The sequence below is a fragment of the Ascoidea rubescens genome, assembly GCF_001661345.1.
Source record: "Ascoidea rubescens DSM 1968 unplaced genomic scaffold ASCRUscaffold_8, whole genome shotgun sequence".
NCBI lineage: Eukaryota > Fungi > Ascomycota > Saccharomycetes > Ascoideales > Ascoideaceae > Ascoidea > Ascoidea rubescens.
The window spans coordinates 205,752-225,561 of record NW_017962920.1 but is presented as its reverse complement, the minus strand read 5'-3'; the positions used below and the strand labels follow the sequence as shown (position 1 = coordinate 225,561).

Sequence of the window (19,810 nt, the reverse complement as noted above, 5' to 3'; positions counted from 1 at the left end):
TGCTCCGAGAATAGAAATCCGAGGGTTGAAATCACTGATTAGGATCCGAAGATAAGGAGATGAGAAGATGAGATCTGAAGAACAGATATTTCGAGCAGTTACTGAGATGTGTGGGAGGTTTGCAATGGCATTGGTATGTGTGGTTTTTGCTATTTTCTACTAGTGGCTATCGATTATTAATACGTCTTTTTTGCACTTCGAGGCCTAGTCGAGCGATGAGCTTCTTCACCTCTTCGCTCAGCAAAATGTAACAGTGGACCAAGTAATGGATCAAGACCAACAACATCCTTCTTACAATGTTGGTCCTACCAGGATGGCTCCTGTGTATGTATACAATTTTAATAAGAATGAGAAACATAATCTTCAGTATATGAAATGGGGGTTGGTTCCCATGTGGGCGAGAAAGGAGGCCATGATCAAGCAATTTGATTTCAAATATTTCAATGCAAGATGCGAATCGATAGAGTCAGGAAAATTATGGGCTACTGTTAGAAATACCAAAAGATGTGTTGTTCCAGTCCAAGGCTATTATGAATGGTTGCACGATGCTAAAACCAAAGAGAAAATTCCATATTATGTAAAGAGAAAAGATGATAAATTGATCTTTCTAGCGGGTTTTTATGAATCAGTTAGTTATACTAGCTTGAGTAATAATGGAAAAATTGTCTTGAATTCATTTACAATTATAACTCAGCCTGCATTTAAAGAATTATCATGGCTACACAAACGAATGCCAGTCATTTTAAAGGAGAATTCTAACGATTTTGACAAATGGATTGATAATAAAACAAACGATACATGGTCTGATTCTTTAAAAATTTGTTTAAACTCTTCAAGAGATATAAAATTAGAATGGTTTAAAGTAAGTAAAAATGTTGGTAAAATGGCCAATGACGGTAAATATCTAATTGAACCAATTAAATCTAGAAATGAAAGCCCATCAATAATTGACTTTATCAAAAAAAATAACAAAATTGATAGCAAAAAAGTTATTAAAAGTGATACTAAGAGTGAAAATGAAAATGAAAGTGAAAATGAAAGTGAAAGTGAAAATGAAATTAAGACCAAGAATATTAAAACTTCGCCTCTAAAAAAAAGAAAAAGATCAATACTTGATATGTTACCCATATCAACAGTATCATCCAGAGTTCACTCTGAAATAAAAAAAAAAAGATTGAAAAAAGAGGAAAGTGTTGATTAAAATTTAAAACATTAAAGATTTAAAAAAATCAGTGAGTCAATACTAATGAAAAGCAAAACAAAACATTATATAAAATATAACTATGAATATGCTATATCAAACAATAAATAGTAGTTATTAAGCAAGAAAAAAAAACAATATTCTTTTTTCAATTTTCTTGATTGTATTTTAATTTTTTTTATTGTTGTTTTATCATTTCTAAAAGCATGGGATATAAGATAGTTGAAAAAGGATTTAAGAGTGGATAATAAATAATAAATAATTGATAAAAAAAAAATTAAATAAATACAGAGAACATGATGCAACCAACCAAGAGTTAATAAATAAATAAAAACAAAATAACAAGGTAAATAATAATTAAATAGGGCAAGGGTAGGAAATTTTTTTAAAAAAAAAGAAAAAAAAAGGACTAAATTAACTTATTTTTTTTTAGAATCAGGATTTGATTTTGAATCTGTAGAAGCAGCGGCGGCAGCGGCTTTTCTTTTACTTCTATTTAGATCCTTTTTAGCTTCAGCAACTAATTCTTCGAAAATCCTTGCTTCCTCATTTTCATCATCAGTTCTTGTAGTTTTCTTAAAGATTTGACCTAATTTAACTAGAGTCTCAGCTCTTTCGATTCTTTTCAGTTGAGAAACAGTTTTATCATACAAGACAATATTGCAAACGGATCGTAAAGTTCCCTGAATTTCAAATTTTGAGCCAGCCCAAGCAGCACCAATAACTTTGCCCATTAATAATTTTTCCATTTCAGCCATTTCTTCTTGAGATAATTTTTGATCTTCATTTGAGTTTTCCTGAATTTTAGTATATTCTTCCATTGTATTTTGAGCATCTAGAGCAGAAGATATAGTTTTAAAAGTATCTGAAACGATGCCAGCTTTTTCCTTTACAGAGTGAAAAAAGCCAGTAATACCGTAATACTTTTGAGATTTTAGATATATGTTGCCCTTTGTGTAGTAAATTTCACCTATAGTGTGTAATATTTCCAAGCCGAAGGATTCCATTTTTAGAGAGTCAGCTTCTAATTCATATTTAGTTTTAAAAGCATTTAAACAGTTACGATCTTTGGGGCTTTCAGTCCAAACGGATAATCTTAGTATTAATTTTTCAGCCAATTTTTTCTGAGTTTCTAGTCTTTTCAATCTACACTCTTCTTCAAATTGATCCAATTCTGCTTGCTGTTCAGGAGTTAGTTTATCTTTATCATTTTTTTTTTCCTTTTCTTTTTCTTTTTCATTATCCTTTTCTTTTTCATTTTTATTATCATAGTTATTATTCTGAAAATCTTTTGAGTCGGAATTTTTGTTTGAAGAAGATTGGTCGATTGCCAAGTAAGAGGATGAATTTACATAAGAATTTGAGGAATTATTTTGGTATTTATTTGAGGATGTGTTTATATTACCATTAGTATTTGTATTAGTATTTGAATTTGAATTTGAATTTGAATTTGTATTTGTATTTGTATTTGTATTTGTGTTTGAGGTTGAATTTGAGGTTGAATTTTTATCATTTGTATTATTTTTATCATCTTTATTTTCTTTGTTATCTTCGTTATTTTCATCGGTTTTTTCTTTATCGGTTTGAGATAATTGAGCAGATTTTGTGAGATCCTTCAATAGAGTTAATTCACCAATATAGTCTTTGAATGCATCGCCACCGAAGATCATAGCAAAATATTCAGTTGCGTCTTCAAAACCATCGGCTGGTATAGCGCTTTCTTTACCAAATTTGTCATATTTTGCTCTTAAATCTGAATCAGATAGAACTTGGTAGGCAGCAGTTATCTCCTGAAACCTTTCTTTTGCTTCAGGAGCAGGGTTCTTATCCGGATGATATTTTAAAGATAGTTTACGATAAGACTTTTTGATTAGTTGTGGAGTTGCAGTTGGTTCAACCTGAAGAATCTTGTAGTAAGTGTCATCGACGACCATATTCGATTAGGGGAACGGTTGTGAAGCAGGGATTTCTGTTTGGAACGAGAAAGAAAAAAACAGCAGAAACAATAACGAAGAGAGCAAGGAAGATCTGGCAGCAAAAGAAGAAAGAAAACAGGAAAGAGAAGAAGCAGGAGAGGAGCAAGAAGCAGCTGGAGCAATATCGATGAGTGTAGTTTAAAGATAAGTTGATACAGTCAGAGAGAAATTTTAAAAGGGCTTTTAAGCACAGAAAGGGGCGCCGTGGCGGTGGTCTCAGAGTCGCCCCTAATAAGCTTTACGGTGGTGATAGTGTTGTATTATGCTATACTATGCTAACTATATTATAGATGGTGGTATTATGGTACTCTGGTACTCTGGTACTCTGGCACTATGGCACTATGGCACTATGGTGCTTTTAGAGCTGGGATATATTATAGTATGCAGCAGGCCTAGTCGTCCTTTTTGCTGTCGTTGAGGGAGGAGGAGCTGGAGTTCTGGCTGCTGGCATTGGTGAGATGTTCAGCTTGCAACTCAGCAATTTCCTTTTGCAATCTCTTAACCTCCTTTTCTAGTCTTTTGCCAAAGATGTCGATGTAATAGGTGGCCCCGTTGTAGCACGCTATGACAAAGATGAGGGTCATGAAGATGGAGGCAGCTCTCTTTGATTGCAACCAAAATGGACAGAGCAACATCGTGCTCAACTGGTAGCCATACTGGATCAAGGTGAATGCGAAAACAGGCAATGGTTCAGGCAAGTTGTTGACCAATTTTCCGAGTGCAGTGTTTGAATAAGACTTTCTCAACCAAGTGAAAGAGTTGACTTTCCCCTTTTTGATCTTTTCGGCTCTTTTGATTGTGATAAAGTAGTGGTAAAGCGACTGCCAGATCAAATAGTAGGAGGAGGTCCAGAGAATTCCATTCCAAAGGTTCCAGTCATTGTAATTGAAGCTAGCAGCACCAGGGAATCGTACTGATTTGAATTCCTTATCTAGTTCGTGAGTTATGACGAATAATGTGACGGGAGGCATTAAATGGATGAAAGAACTAGTTGTCTTTTCGATTGAGTGTAGCACCAAAGAGTTCCTCCAGGTGATAACAGCCCAGGCTAGAGTGCCATACGTGAAGCAAAAACACACCATATATAAATGTTCAGAGCTGGGAAAAACCCATATAAAGAGCATGACCAAAGTGTTGACATAATAACATAAATCGGCTAGGAAGTAGTTAAAGTCTCTTTTCCAGTAGCTGTATAGTCTGATGGGCATTAGGATTGTAAACAAGATGGAGTAGTAGATGTGGAAAAAACTAGGGTGTTTGCCAATCAAATAACCAGCAAAAAAGATAGAGTATAGAGAGAAAGCATAGAACCATTTTTCAGTCTTCGAGGCATTCAATCTTGCCATCAAGTTGTCGTCCAACTCATCGATCTTCTTGGAGAGTCGAGTCTTGAGGATGTTGAACTCGTCGTTGGAAATTTTGATTTTTGCAGCCTTCTCCTTGAGGTTCTTGGTGCTCTTTTTCACCTTATCAAGGGTCTTTCTGGAGAAATCAATGTAAGAAAGCGACGAGGGATCTATCAATTCCAAAAACGAAAGTCTGTCGATGGGTGTTCTCAAGCTCATGATGGAAGTTGAGGAGGAGGACTTGGTGAGGCCTGTGTAGTCTGATTCCGAGCCCGAGAGCTCAGGGCTGCTTTCGGTGTAGAGGAAGGACATGGTGAAGCAGAAGCAATGGAAGCAATGGAAGCAGCGGAAGCAACAGGTGCGATAACAGAGGCAGCAGAAGCAGCAGAGGAAGGACACTATTTATAAGGCCTTTGTGAGACTTTGTTGAGCTGTGGGTTGCTCTTTCATGTGAAAAAGAAACGCGTCTAACTTTGCGGCGGCCTTTTTGGGATTGTTCCGGTCTAAGACAATATTTATTCCGATGCCTATGCTGTAATGCGATGATAATGCGAATGCTGTGGTGGTGCTGGGGGTGATGGTGTTGGTGGTGCTGCTGTGTCCACGTTCTATATGAAATAGTTCTGGCCCATCGTAGCTAGTGGATCAAAGCGCTCCTCCTCGTGGAACGCCATAAATACGTCGTCCACGCTTCCAACTATTGCCCAATCCAAGTTTCTCAGCATCCCACTGTTTCTGAAATCAATCTCTCTGAGACTGTGGTTCAAAATTGACTGCGAATAAACCAAAAACCTCTTTACAACGTCTGCGTTCAACCAGTTCAAAGACCCCAAGCTCACTTTTCTCAAGTACTTTAAACTTTGCAAGAAGTCCATTATCTCAACTGTCTTGATCTTTCTCAACTGGTCTAATTCCCAATTGTTGGCCTTTTTAACATCCGACAAGTATAAAGTCAAATCTCGCTGGAGATCAATATGCCCCTTATTCGGATAGTGCTTGCTACTTAACTCGTAAAGCGGTGTATTCAATAAACTTTTTTCTTTCTTATCTTCTTTGATATCTTTATCAAAACAGACTGCCTTTCTTGTTTTTTGCTTATCTTTCTTCTGTTTCACTTCTTGCCTTTCTTTTCCTTTCCCTGAATCGCGATTAATCTCATCATTTTCCTCTTCTTCAAATAACTCCATTTCTAATCCTGAATTATATGATCTGGAACTAATCATCCCCTTATTGGTTGAACCATTACTAATACTAAGATAATTAATATTAGAATAACCGTTCACTCCTTCACTTTTCTTCTTAATATTAGTACTATTACTACCACTATTTCCATAATCAAATGTATCTTTATAAAAATCCAAATTATCACTCTTGCTCTCAGTTAATATCTCAAATTCAAATGAATTCGAATTACTGCTCATTTTTTTTTTACCATTAGCAACATTACTAAAATTAATAGAATAATTGCTCGATACTTCCCCGTTCAACAGAATCGAATTCAAAAAATTTTTTACTGCCCCATTATTCTTAAACATCAGAGAAGAAGTTGAAGGATTATTGATATTTCGAAGTATAGCTGATGTCACACTTGGAAATTCTTTTGCCAATTTTATAATCTCTTCTTGTAAATTATTATTATTATTATTATTATTATTATTATCTCCACTTGAATTGTTATTAGGACTGTTAAAATTACCATTACTACTCATCTGTCTTAAATTAGGAGTAGATCGACTGTTTCCATTATCAAAAAAACTGGAATATGGGCTACCACCATATCCCCTTCTATATGTGCTAGTTTGTCTGGAATAAACTGATGTTCCATATGCTGCCACTATCTCCCCAATAATATTTTGGTATGGATCGATCACTGTTAAATTGGCATTGTTAGAAAGTAAATTAGAACTACTGTCATTAAGATTATTCAAATTGCCAACATTAGTATAACTGTTATTATTAGTCGTAGTATCACCAAAACTTTTAGCTCGACTTCTTCCATCATCTATATTGACATTCTTTTTTTTAAAACTTGATGTGGAATTACTATTATTACTACTCTTATACGGTGATGGATTCAACGTAGTTTTAGTATTTAAACTTATCATTGTACGTTGTTGTGTTTTAAAAATTTTCTCGTTTTTCTTTAGTAATACTCCATAATCATCATGAGCATTATATTCAATTTCATATTCTTGCGATAATAATATTTTATTCATATTAAACACTTCAATTCTTTCACAAATTTTTAATAGATGAATTATAAATCCAACTGGTATTTCCTTTGATGAATATTTTTGCATAATTTTATTTCTTAATGGATGTGGGCTAGAAAATGGCAATGATTTCTTTGAATTAATCTTAGTAATTCCCATTTGGACTTTTCCATTGTTATTATTATTGTTGTTATTGTTATTATTACTGTTATTGTTATTGTTATTGTTATTATTACTGTTATTGTTACTATGGTTATTATTATTAGTGTTATCATTTTGATAATATTTATGCTTGAAATTCAAAAAAAATTTAAATTTAGCCTTTAGATTGGCTCTTTTAGAAGTTGAATTTGATTTGATTAATGAGATTTTTGAATTTGTTCTTGTCAATGAATGAGAACTAAAATTGCTATGGTAGGAAAAATTGGATACTCTTGAATTCACTCTTGTAATCGAACCGGATCTCTTTTTGTTTAATGATGGGCTTGATTGAGATTTGTGCAATTTTGCAGTAGTTGGGACTAATAGTGAGTACAATGGATCACCTCTATTTTTCCAGTCTCTCCATCCTGCTAAAATGTTATTTTCTTTACTATCTTCTTCGAAATCTGCGAGATTTGGTAGTAATGAAATGAAATGTTGATTGTTAGAGTGGTTATTCACTCTGTTAGGAATTCGATTATTGTTAAGATTATTTTGATTGTTATTAAAATGATTTTGGTTATTATTGTTATTGTGAATGTGTATATTGTGTATATTGTGTATATTGTGAATGTTATTGTGATTATTGTGATTATTGTGATTATTATGATTATTATTATTATGATTGTTATGATTATTGTGATTATGATTATTTCTTAAATTTGATGGAGTATCGTAGAGCGTTAAATCAACTTTATTAAAATTACCATCAAAATCATCATTTGAATTAATTAAATTTTCAATTTGGTTTTTTTCCTTTTCAGATAGAATTACAAAGGTATTTGAGTTGTTGATGTTGTTATAGAAGGGAATATAATATAAGACATCTAAATTTTCCAAATTGATTTCTCTAACATATAGACCTAATAAGTTATTTTTTCTTATAGTTGAAATAAATTGGGCAAATCGATAAGAAGATCTGAAGTTGATTTTGGAGTAAAGAATTGGTAAAGTTAATTTATAGAATTTTTTGTTGAGATATAATAGATTGATTAATGAATTATTTGGAGTAGAGTTGTAATGAAGAGAGTATTTGTAATTGGTTAGTATTTTGTTGAGATATTTTTGTTCTCTTAGTTCGGAATCAATATAATCAGCATTAAAATCGTTAAAAAAGGATTTGAGGTTGATGTGATTGTAATGGTAGCTGTAGTTTTTGTTGTTAATTTTGTTAATTTTGTTAATTTTATTGTTAGTATTTGATTGAGAGTCATTTGAGATTAAAACTGAAGGGGTTAGAAAGGATACATTATTCATTTTTTTTGATTTTTGATTCCTTTTTTTTGGAATTATAGGAGTGTTTGAGTATTTAACGCCAGTTGAAACATAGGTTATAATCAAGGTGAGAACGTTATCGGGGAGATCAGCTAGGGATAATGGGTAAGTTAATTCAGGAAAGTTGGGTAAGTGGGATAGATTATCAACAGATGATAATGTCTGAGATAGATTTAAAGCATTTGAATATTGAGAGTGGTTTTGATGAAGGGAGGGTTTTCTTGTGAGTAATAAAGAACGATATTTTTGGTATTTTCTTTGAATGACATTTGAGTTATTGTTGTTGTTGTTGTTGTTGTTGTTGTTGTTATTTTGAATGTCACTTTCAGTTGTTAGAAGAGTAGAAGAAGCCTTTGATTTGAGGGTATGAGCAGTGAAGCTCTTTTGGAGATTGGTTGTTGAGTACTTCTTTCCATAGTCAGTGTTTGCGATGCTGATGGAGTTCAAGTTGCTATAGCCATTGTATAGGGAATTTCCAACACGAGCAGCCATTGTTGCTTAAAGAATAGGAAAGATGGATTGGATGAGTTAGTTGGAAATGTAAAGGGTTTTGTTGTGATTATGGAATGGATCTGGTTATATATGAATCTAAGATGAGATATTTTGTGAGCAGATCTTTGATTTGTATTGCTAATATTGCTCTCGCACAAGAGAGAACCAAGAGAAGTGATGTCAGGAAATATATATTAGCAGAGAGAGAGAAAGAGAGGTGTCGTTGGAACACTTGAGAAAAAAAGTAATTGAGTAGGTGATTAAGTAAAAAATATCTTGATAGTAGTATTATTTAGTGGTGGATAGATGTGGTTAAAGAGTTGAAAAGGAAGAACTTTGATGAGATGGTAGATCAATAATAGTGCGTTATTGTAGAGATATGAGCTAAAGCTAGGTCTTCACAGGGAATTGCATCGCAAATTGAGAACCTGTGTGAGAAGTTGGTTAAGAAGTTGGGAGCAGAGATCTAAAGAGAATATATTGATGGTTGAGTGAGCAATTGGAGGAGAATCCGAGTAGGTTTAAATGGGATTTGAGTTATTATAAAAAGAAAATTCAAATTCAAATTCAAATTCAAATTCAAATTCAAATTCAAATTCAAATTCAAAGTGAAAGTGAAAGTGAAAGTGAAAGTGAAATTAAAAATAAAATAAAATAAAATCAAATAAGGTGGTAATGGATATTTTTAAATGGGCCTTTTTAGAGAAGGTCTTTGAGTGAATAGAATCGTTTCATTTAAAGGTGAGGATGGGACAGAAGTGTTTTCTTTGGGAATTCCTTTGGAAGAAATGGAGAAAAAAGAGGAAAAGCTTGCATTTGTTTGTTCTTGTTTCTATGTGAATTGGTCAATTGTTTGCTGTTGGGAGAGAGGTTCAAAGGAGGTGGTTAATTCCTAAGGAGAGGGTTTCACAGTTTTGTTTTCACTATTATTAAACAACAAACAGAATTACGAAATGGATGGTTAGAGAATAGGCATTTGGGAAAAGCAAATTAGTTTTAGAGTTGGTAATTAGAGAGATTTAAACAGTTTTTAAAGCCATACAATAATTAGTTAATTATATAACTATATAATTATAATTAATTATGGAAAGTAACAGAGTAATTTCGTAAATGATGTGATTGGTAACAAATTAGACAGCCTACAGATTTAGTCAGAGAAGAGACCATATGAGAGATGTGCATAGATCTATAGAATTAGAATTAAAATTGGAATTTAGTCAGTATTTAATCAGTGTTTATAAAGTCTTTATAGTCTTTATAGTCTTTATAATCAAGTCTAATCAAGTCGTTTTAGTTGTTTTTCTTAGCTCTATCTTTGGGTAAAGTCTTGACGAAACTTCTTTGAAAATAGGCAATTTCAATGTATAGCAAGAAGGTGAGAAAGATATTGATTGAAAAGAAATTAACTGTTTGCAAATTATCCTTTATCATACCATATCTCAAGATCGAACCAATAAGGGACAACATAACACTTGTTCTCGATAACCCAGTTTTGATATCTTTAATGTTGTCCTCGATAGATTTTTCCTTATTGGCAGTGAAAACTTGGTAAATCTTGTAAATTTGAAATGCCTTTGATACAGCTAGAACAGGCAAAACAACCTTATCATTCAAGAGCAAGACCAAGTTGTTGCTCAAGATAATTGGAAATGGGTTGTTGATGTTTCCAGTAGGATCGCTGAAGGATATGTAGGCAAACAATCCAACAAGACTGAGAATCAAATTGATGAATCTGCCATACCCTTCGTAGCCTAGCTTGAAAATGAGAAGAATTAGGTCCTGGATGATGATGAAAATGAACTCGCCAAACTTGTTGAAGTCGATGCCAACTCGGAAATTAAGCGAGGAAATGATGGTCAAGTCTACAACCTCCAAGAAGAGACTGGTGAAGGAGAACTGCTTCAAGTTCCTAGAGTCTCTCCCATGCCTTATGATGTTCTGGATCTCAGGGAACTTGGCCACCCCCAGCAAAAACAAGATCAAGACGTTCAAGAACAGCACGTAGACTGTGTTGATGCACACAAGCGACTCTGGCGACTCCCAGTCCAACTGCTCAAAGAGTCTGTGGAAACACCTGGGGCCTATCAACGAGGAGCCTAAGGCAGCAATGCTGGCGTTGAAAGACGAGTAAAACAGAGCTAGTTGCTCGAGCAAAGGATGATAATCGATACCAGACATGTTGAGGATAGCAACCATTGCACAGTAACCTCTTCTCTTTCTTCTTCTTCTTCTCCAGCTCTTTTCCCAGCACGTGCTCCAGCTTACACGACGCGTAAATCCCAGACCGCAAGCTTATCGCAGCAATCAAGGCCATATTCAGGTGTATAAAAGGGTAGTGGGAAGTGCAACAATGGAGCTATCTTTCCACTGCTCTCCAGCTCGCCTCTCAATTGAAAAATGGTTAAACACGATCCATTTGCTGCCCTCTCTCCTCCCAAAGAAAAGAGAAAGTCCTTTTTGTCCCAGGTCATCACCAATCCTGATGCCTCCTCCTCGCCCTTCAGATCAAACTCTACAAGGTCCCATCGCAGCTCTGACAGGCCCAGCGATATCCATGTTCCTTCCTCCTTGAAGTCAAAGACTCCCAGGGCCTTCACCAGATCCTTTTCCCAAAACAAACCTGCTTTTGCTCAAACAGATACCATCAAATCCACTTTTTCTGACGATTCCCATTTTCTCCAGGAAACAGGCTCTGGTCTTACTACAAACAAACTCAACCAGCAACAAACAACTAAAAACCACGAAATAGACACTCACACTCTAACTTCAACTCAGAAGTCTATTCCAGAATCCAAAACTAGCAATCTTTCCTCCACCTCTTCTGCAAATGTTCCTCCTCCTTTGGTTGCTGCAATCACTTCAAATTTGCTCAACACAACTAACCCCAAGACCCCTATCATACACGATGACGAAGTTTTGTTGCACGACTCTCAAAGAGCCATTCCACCAAACGCTTCTGCTATCGACAAGTATGAAAATGATAATCCCAACCAGGATACTACTACTGTTCATCATTCACCCTCCTCAAGCACATCTCATGAAAAGTCACCCAATACTAATAATCATATTGATAATCATATTGATAGCCGTATTGATAATCGCATTGATAATGATAATATTGATGACACTCACATTGATGATACCGTTATTATTACAAAGAAATATGACGATCAAGAGCCTATTCCTGAAAAACCCCAAACTTCAAAAACGATTGATCAATTGAACGATTTACAATACAACAGTAACGAACCAATTGATTTGGGCGCAGGTTTGAAACAACCAAAGGGCAAAATATACCTAATTGCTCAAAATCGATTGAAACCAATTTTCAGTAAAATCGACTCCAACTCAAAACTATATCACCAACAAAACGCAGAATCCTCCAGTGAAAAAAAGAAGACAAAACTAATCAAACACCAAAACAAATTGGAAAAAATCTCTTCCAAAAACCAAAAAAAATTGGAAAAAATACAATCAAACTATGACGACAAAATCAAACAGATCCAATTGCAAATTGATCAAATTGAAAAAAACATTAAAATCCATAAAGAAAACCACGTTTTTTTCTTAAACAACGCAAAGGAAGAACATGAGTTTAAAATCAAACAAATTGAAGAAAACTTTGAATTTGAAAAAAACTTGATTATTCAACAAGCAGACCAATTGAATCTCAAATTACAAGAAAATAAAAGATCCCATATGAAGGCAAAGCAATTGGCCCAATACGATATCTCAATTCTAAATCGAAACATCGGCAATTTACATACCAAAAATAAAGAGCTCATACTACAATCAAAACAACTAAATGAAGTTTTGATTTCAAAGCGTGAATATCTAACCAAATTAAATCATCTTCAACAGGAAAATGAAAAAAAAATTTTTGAAAGTAATAACGAGCCAAATGAATATTCAAATCAAATAGATATCACAACCAAACCTGTTCAAACGTCCGAAACCGATGAGATATTGAGCGAAGCTCCCAAAGAATCAAAAGACCCAGTGGTTGAAACTGATGTTTATGAGAAAAATAATGAAAACCACACTCAAAGTTCCTCCAAAAACTCTACTGGAACCAATTTAGTTATAGATAATGAAAAAAACACTAAAGAAATTGAAATCACCAAATCAGAAATTTCGGACCTTGAAAAGAAAATCGGTACCATTGAAGAGGAGATAAGAGTGAACGAAGACCAGATTGGCAATGATCGAAATAAAATCCAGGAAATTGAAATTAAAGAAAGCCAGCGCTTGGAAAGAGAAAAAGCCGAAAGAGAAAAATTGGAAAAACTGGAAAGAGAACGATTGGAAAGAGAAGCAATCGAGGCTGAACAATTGAAAAGAGAAGACGAACAAAGAGTGGCTCAAGAGAGATTGAACTCTGAACGAAAACTAAAAGAGCAGCAAGAAGCCATTGAAAAAGAAAGAATCGAACAAGAAAGGAGGGAAAAACAAAGGTTCGAAAAAGAGGAAAAACGCAAGGTGATGAGCCAGATCAACGTCGATGGTGACAAGAACAAGGAGATCTTGAAGAAGTTCAAGTATCCTGATGTTCCTGCTCCAGAGCCTGCCTCAGACTCTGAGCATGAGTATGTGTATGAATGGAAGGAAGTGGCACCCTCAACGACGTTGGCGCCCTCCGACAGCATCATCAAGTTTGAAACTGTAAGGCCCAAAGGCAAGAAGTGATCCAGCAGTAACAACAGCTGGTGTTTTGTTCTGTTTTTTTGTCTTTTTGTTTTTTTGTCTTTTTGTTTTTTTGTTTTTTTGTTTTTTTGTCTTTTTGTTTTTTTGTCTTTTTGTTTTTTTGTCTTTTTGTCCTTTTGTCTTTTTGTTTTTTTGTCTTTTTGTCCTTTTGTCTATTTTTGTTTGTGTCTATTTTTGTATTTTATAGTGAACCAACCGCTGTTTGCCTGTCTCTGCAGCCGTGAGAAGGCCCGCCGTGCTGGTGCGGGAAACGCAGTGGAGCCTTAAATACACTGAGTTATCTTGAGATATACCCAAATATCTCCAGATATATCTACATATTTTCAGCTATATCCACATATTCTGTCTCCTGCACAGCTGTTTTACTGTCCACACACTCAATTATCCAGTGACAGGTGCTACCAGATGTCCTTTTCTTTTGCAAAGAACTTCAACTTTCAGAACTTCTCCAGCTCCTTGCAAGGTTCGCTCAAGGAAATCTCCAAGGATGTGAATAATGCATTGAAGCCTTTGAATGAGAACTTGCAACCCTTCACGCAGAAGACCTTTAGGCTGATTCAAGGGCGATTCATTCCCAACGAAGATGTCAGTGAGTTGCCTCAGGAGTACTTGCTTTTGGAGAAGAAATGCGATACCTTAAGAAATGTGTACAAGCAACTTTTGTCAGTGACCCAAACGTACGAAATTGAGGGCTACGATTATCCTCCAAATTTGAAAGAATCAATCGTGGATTTCTCAAAGGCATTTAGCGAGAAAGTCCAGGGTCTAGCAGCTGCCGCCACAACAGAAGAAGCAGAGAAGATACTATCAACTCCTTCTTCTAGCCAGCAATACCCTAATACTTTGGCTCATGCCTTATCCAGAGCTTGTTTTAGCTCAAGAAATTTATTATTAAAAATTGATCAGAATAGCAATAGTCAAAGTAGTACCAGTGCCGCCGATAATGATAATGAAGGAAACGCATTGGCAAAAGTTCTATTCTTACTAGGTGAAAGTCAAAGAGATATTGGTGACAAAAGATTGGATCAAGATAAGTTAATCTTTCAAGAATTTAACCAAAAGATTCAAGATATCTTAAATAAGAGTTTTAAGGAAACTACTGACGATAGAAAAAAAGTGGAAACCTCAAGGTTAGTCTTTGATCAACTAAGACATGAAATCAAAGTATTAAAAAATAGTAATAAACCCAAAGTGGATACTATTAACAATGTTTTAACTCAAAATACTACTACTAATACTATTACTACTAATACTGATACTGATATTCATATTGATGCTAAAAGGGTTCTTAAGGATAATGAAATAAGTAATACCGCCACCACTATTTCCACACCCACATCCACTGATACTAATACTAATACTAATACTAATGATGAGCTGGATAAAATTAAAAGGGAAAAATTAATTGAATTGAATAATAAATTAGAAATAGCAGAAGATGAATTGGTTAATAACACTGCTCAGGCAGTTAATTCAATGAAAAAATTAATTGATCCACTAGAATCAATAAATTTAATTAAAATCTTTATCAAAATTCAACTAAATTATCACCAATTTATTGTTAACAAATACAATACTTTATTAACTGAAATTGATAAAATACCAATTGACGATGAAGAAGAAGAAGATGATGATGATGGAGAAACTGACTCATCTGATGATGAATGAAATATTTTATAAATTTCATAATTTTTATAAATTTATTAAATATAAGTTTATATATCAATCTATTTATTTTTTTGGTTTTTGTTATTTTTACTAATTTATCTATTTATTTATTTTTAATCTATATATTTTAATTAATTATCGTCTAATTTGATAGCGCCTCTACGGGCCTTTTGAGCTACTCCAGCAGCAACACCATTCTTAATATCTTCAGCTACTAATTCATCTGCTTCAACTCTTTTAGGAATATAATTCAATACTTTATTTAATAAAACCTCGTCATTAGCTGGTAAACAAACAACTCCATTTTGATCAGCAATAATTATATCGTTTGAATTAATTGTTTGAACTGTATCATCGGGATAATTTGATACCAAGATATCTAAATTTTTTTGAATTTCAACCACTTTAACTACTGGCTTTGGTGCTGTTGATCCCAATCCATATGAGAAAACTGGATAATTCAAATTTAAATGTTCGTTTATATCCCTGATTCTGCCAAAGATAACCGAACCATTCGCCTTTAAATATTTGGCCCTAGTTGACATTAATCCTCCGTAAAGTGCATTGTTACATTTGGTGAATGGAGCTGTGGGAACTTGAAGAGATTTATCTAAAGCAATGGTTACAATCGAATTCTTTGAGACTGAATCGATATAATTGGTCTTAACAGCAGGTCTTGGATCATCCAATGGAGCATATAATACAGTATAGGCCAATCCAACAACAGTTTTGCGATTGGTTTCAGTAGGTGATCTCTGAACCAAATTGGGGAAGTACCCTCCATTTTTAACACCATATTTAACCAAGGCATCAGACACATCGCAGGGAGTGTAATTGGATAAAAAATCGATGATCTTTTGCGATTCTTGTAGACTGAATTTCTGGGATGCCATTGTTGATAAATATCTTCGAACTGCTGTCATTCTACTACTGGGCACTTCCCAAAAAGGTTCAACACTCACACAGGATATCTCTCGATATAAATAGAGCACTCGAGAATCAATCAATGAGGGTGCTCTTAATGCAATGTCTTTCCATGCCTCGCAACAAAGGAAAAGCCCTCCACAGAAGAGCAGCCATAGCACGCACCAACAGCACCACCAAAGTTCTAGCTGGATAACAAAAGACGTTTAGGTTCTTGTTTCCTGCTTCTGCTGCTACTTCTTTGGTTTGCTTCCTCTGCTTCTTCTGCTTCTTCTGCTGTTTTTTCCTCTTTTGGCCATTTTGTGGCAGTGTTGTGGCGCAATGGTAACAATCTAGGAAATATCTAGCTATGTCCTAAAGAGGCATGCCAGAGCGCATAATAAAAAATCAGTTCTGGGGCAAAAAGAATTCTTTTTTTGGACAAAGAAGCAGAAGAAGTAAAAGAAGCATCAGCGGAAGAAACTGAAGAAATAAATATGAGTAGTGCAGATGCAGAGACAAAGAACATTCCAAAGGAAGACGTCGGAACCATTGAATTTCCATTTTCTCCAGATGATTTGTATCTCTACAATTTATCTGATCCAATTATCAATTCTCTTAAGTTGACATATTTCGATCATTTAACCAATAAGGCAAAGATTCCTATTCAGAAGGAATTAAATGAGTTGGAGGATGCCCAGAACAAGCTTTTATATGACAACAAAACTAATAAGAAGAAAACCAATGATGGAACTGACGAGGAGACAACGCTAAGCTATCTAAACTCTAGATCTCCTTATATTTTCTTCAAATCAAATTTATTAAATTCAATTAATATTAATGGTGATATTTCTGATGAAGATGCCGAAAAAATAGATGATGACAATAGCAATAGAAATGATAATGTTAACCAAGAAGAAATAAAATCTTTTTCAATATATAAAAACTTTTTTGATCAATCCCAATTAAACGATCCAATCAATACATTGAAATCTTTTAAAAAACAATATCACTCTGCTTTATCGTCAAAGAAAACCAATGAATCTTATTCGACCTTATTTATGATTGGTGGTGGTCACTTTGTCGCTGCAATTATATCCCATAATCAATCTTCTTTGTCTTCAAATTCATCAAGTTTAAATAACATTTCCAAAAATTTTAGATTTAATCTAAACAATTATGAAAACAATTCAATAGATAACTATTTACAATCAAAAATTCAACTTATAAATCATAAAACTTTCCATCGTTACACAACAAGAAAGAAACAAGGTGGTTCTCAATTAAATTTCGATAATAGTTCAAATAAAAATGTCAAAAGTGCGGGTTCAACAATGCGTAGAAACAATGAATTGTTACTAATTGATGATATTATAAATTTATTTAATGATTGGAAAAGTTATCTTAAAAATTCAAAATCAATTTACATTAAATTTAATGCCAATAACGCAATTTATAAAAAAATCATAACTCATTTACATACAATCTTAAATAATAACACTTCAAAGATTAAAAATTATCCCTTCACAACATATAGACCTTCATTACATGAAATCAAATTAGCTTGGATTAAATTATCCTACATCTCTATTGAAAACTTGCCCAAATTAAATCAATCTCATATTAAGAAACTAAATTTAATTAAAAATCAAAAGGAGAAAGAAAAACAAAAAACATTTCAAAAAGATTACAATAGTGATGATGAGGATGATAACAATCTCAATTCTGATGATGAAGAAAAAATTAACGAGGACTACGCTTTGGAATTAATCAAATTAATGAAAAAATCAAAGGCTCCAGCTTTTATATCATATTTACGTTCAAATCAAATCGATCCTTCAGCTTATAGATTTCCTTCAAAATTTACAAACGATTATAAATTTACCCCAACTTTATTACATTATGCTGCTCAAAATAAGTTATCTCATATGGCTTATATTCTAATGAACAATTTGAAAATCGACCCAACTATTACCAATATAAACAATAAAACGCCTTGGGATTTAATAAACAAAACTGATCTAGCAACAAGGAACTCGTTTCAATTAGCTCGTTTCAATTTAGGCGAATCTTTTTGCAGCTGGGAAAGCAGTAAAGTTGGGCCTCCTTTGTCCAAGAAACAAATCGAGCAAGTTAACCAGAAAAACCAGGAAATTGAGAAGAAGATACAGCTTGACGAGAAAAGGGAGTTGAAGTCTGTCTTAAGAAAAGAAAAGGGAAAAATCACAGAAAAAAAACCTGCTCAAAGCAGCAAGATTCTTCTTAAAACCAACGATCTAAGTTCGCTCTCAGACGAACAGAGAAGAAGAATCATGAGGGAACAACGAGCAAGAGCTGCTGAGAAACGATTGAAGATGTTTATGGATTCAAAGAAATAGCAAAGCTTCCACATCACCACATTTATAGCCCCAAGAAACGTATTTTTATAAATGCCTATAGAGTAAAAACTGTAAAAGACGATCCAATACAGTAAATTCACCAATGCAAATAAGGTTTTCCAGCTTTCGAAGCAAATTCTCATTTTTTTCAGTTGATTGTACAAAGGAACCTGTAGAAACTTGTTGAATGAGCTGTAATCTCCTACTATCGCAGTGCTACTCACCATTAGAACACACCACACTCAGCTATGGCTATTGATTTGAACAGTTTAAGGGACTCCCTTGCAGTCTCTCAGGATTCGATTGAGCAGTTTCTCTTGAACAACTGCAAGTCTGTTATCAAGTCGTTGAATTTGTCTCCTAATTTTATTCACCAGCTATCAAATCCAATTGTCTTGTCCTCTGTGTCAACGACGCTATTGGTTTCAACATTTCTTATACTAAGAGGCTCAATATACAGTGAAGATGGGAAACTGAGCTCAGATTCAGATTCTGCATCAGACAAAAAGAAGAAGAAAAAGAAGAAGAAGAAGAAATTGACACCTGTTGGTAAGAACAAGCTATTGATTTTTAATATAATGAAGAATGTCGAGGACAGAATAGTGCCAGGAATCAATGAATTTGAGCTGAATCTAGAAAAAAATGAGAATTTCAAAAATGAAGAGGAAAAGACATATACTTATCTATATTATGAAGAGTTGCTATTAAAGGAGCTCATGAAATTGGATGGTGTTGAAACCTATGATAATGAAGATTTAAGATTAGAGAGAAAAAAATCTATTAAATTCATTCAATCATTACATAAAAAAATCGATAAACTCAAGTTGGAATATAACCTAAATGGTAAATCATAAAGAGAAATTCATTTATTTTTTTTTCACTTCAAAACTATTTAAACTCTGTTTAGATTGTTGATTATCAAAGTGATTATCAAATTGTTTATATTTTTGTCTAAAACCAGGACTAAAAAACCAATCAACAAAATACGACAAAAAAACGACATAACATAATAATAAAATAACAAAAAATGACAAATTAACGAAATAATGAGAGAGCAAAAGAATAAACTAGCAGTTTAAAAACTATATAAAATAACATTCATAAAACTAAAGCCGAAGTATAGATATCCAAAAAAATTCACAATAAAAAAAACCATAAAAAAGAATATACCAAAACTAATCAAGAGAAAAAAAGGGGAAAATTATGACCAATTAAAAATAGAAAAGGTTTTTTTGCAAAGCAAATGATTTGATAAATTTTGTAAATAGTTGATTGACTTGTTTTGTTAAAAAAAAAATGATTTAATTCACTATCATTATCACATAATCCATAGTGTCATTCATAATATAGCTCATAGATTTAAATAACTAATTCTAATTAAAATCATTTTTATTTCGATGAGATAATTTTCTGAATAAAAAATTAGAAATACTTTTCTTTCTTGATAAAGATT

At 33.6% G+C, this 19,810-nt stretch overlaps 10 protein-coding genes across 10 annotated transcripts; 5 read left to right on the top strand and 5 right to left on the bottom strand.

Moving 5' to 3' along the window:
• Positions 1–289: 289 nt before the first annotated feature.
• Positions 290–928, top strand: ASCRUDRAFT_18595 (putative peptide hydrolase; the record flags this gene model as incomplete). Its single annotated transcript, XM_020189550.1, has 1 exon — positions 290–928. A coding segment is annotated over one exon (639 nt), but the record flags the coding sequence as incomplete, so codon positions are not given.
• Positions 929–1,704: 776 nt separating this feature from the next.
• Positions 1,705–3,135, bottom strand: ASCRUDRAFT_28034 (DnaJ-domain-containing protein; the record flags this gene model as incomplete). Its single annotated transcript, XM_020190032.1, has 2 exons — positions 1,705–2,378; positions 2,607–3,135. Coding segments are annotated over 2 exons (1,203 nt in total), but the record flags the coding sequence as incomplete, so codon positions are not given.
• Positions 3,136–3,569: 434 nt separating this feature from the next.
• GPC1 (glycerophosphocholine acyltransferase) lies at positions 3,570–4,742 on the bottom strand (the record flags this gene model as incomplete). Its single annotated transcript, XM_020190645.1, has 1 exon — positions 3,570–4,742. The coding sequence occupies one exon, from the start codon at positions 4,740–4,742 to the stop codon at positions 3,570–3,572; it is 1,173 nt and encodes a 390-aa protein (XP_020046640.1).
• Positions 4,743–5,131: 389 nt separating this feature from the next.
• On the bottom strand, positions 5,132–8,704 carry ASCRUDRAFT_70859 (uncharacterized protein; the record flags this gene model as incomplete). Its single annotated transcript, XM_020191850.1, has 1 exon — positions 5,132–8,704. One exon carries the CDS (start codon positions 8,702–8,704, stop codon positions 5,132–5,134), a length of 3,573 nt encoding a protein of 1,190 aa, XP_020046639.1.
• A 1,290-nt stretch (positions 8,705–9,994) lies between these two features.
• Positions 9,995–10,882, bottom strand: ASCRUDRAFT_8575 (uncharacterized protein; the record flags this gene model as incomplete). Its single annotated transcript, XM_020194907.1, has 1 exon — positions 9,995–10,882. One exon carries the CDS (start codon positions 10,880–10,882, stop codon positions 9,995–9,997), a length of 888 nt encoding a protein of 295 aa, XP_020046638.1.
• Positions 10,883–11,000: 118 nt separating this feature from the next.
• Positions 11,001–13,713, top strand: ASCRUDRAFT_153277 (uncharacterized protein). The gene has a single exon (XM_020189312.1). It carries the CDS (start codon positions 11,102–11,104, stop codon positions 13,388–13,390), a length of 2,289 nt encoding a protein of 762 aa, XP_020046637.1. The 5' UTR covers positions 11,001–11,101; the 3' UTR covers positions 13,391–13,713.
• Positions 13,714–13,813: 100 nt separating this feature from the next.
• Positions 13,814–15,129, top strand: ASCRUDRAFT_47457 (uncharacterized protein; the record flags this gene model as incomplete). The annotated part of the gene is made up of 3 exons (XM_020191063.1): positions 13,814–14,324; positions 14,364–14,572; positions 14,786–15,129. 3 exons carry the CDS (start codon positions 13,814–13,816, stop codon positions 15,074–15,076), a joined length of 1,011 nt encoding a protein of 336 aa, XP_020046636.1. The 3' UTR covers positions 15,077–15,129.
• Positions 15,130–15,143: 14 nt separating this feature from the next.
• Positions 15,144–16,403, bottom strand: ASCRUDRAFT_76337 (bifunctional 4-hydroxy-4-methyl-2-oxoglutarate aldolase/oxaloacetate decarboxylase). Its single transcript, XM_020193426.1, has one exon. It carries the CDS (start codon positions 15,967–15,969, stop codon positions 15,208–15,210), a length of 762 nt encoding a protein of 253 aa, XP_020046635.1. The 5' UTR covers positions 15,970–16,403; the 3' UTR covers positions 15,144–15,207.
• A 73-nt stretch (positions 16,404–16,476) lies between these two features.
• On the top strand, positions 16,477–18,357 carry VMS1 (Vms1p; the record flags this gene model as incomplete). Its single annotated transcript, XM_020194604.1, has 1 exon — positions 16,477–18,357. The coding sequence occupies one exon, from the start codon at positions 16,477–16,479 to the stop codon at positions 18,355–18,357; it is 1,881 nt and encodes a 626-aa protein (XP_020046634.1).
• A 248-nt stretch (positions 18,358–18,605) lies between these two features.
• Positions 18,606–19,211, top strand: ASCRUDRAFT_70853 (uncharacterized protein; the record flags this gene model as incomplete). The annotated part of the gene is made up of 1 exon (XM_020191849.1): positions 18,606–19,211. The coding sequence occupies one exon, from the start codon at positions 18,606–18,608 to the stop codon at positions 19,209–19,211; it is 606 nt and encodes a 201-aa protein (XP_020046633.1).
• Between the last annotated feature and the right edge of the window lie 599 nt (positions 19,212–19,810).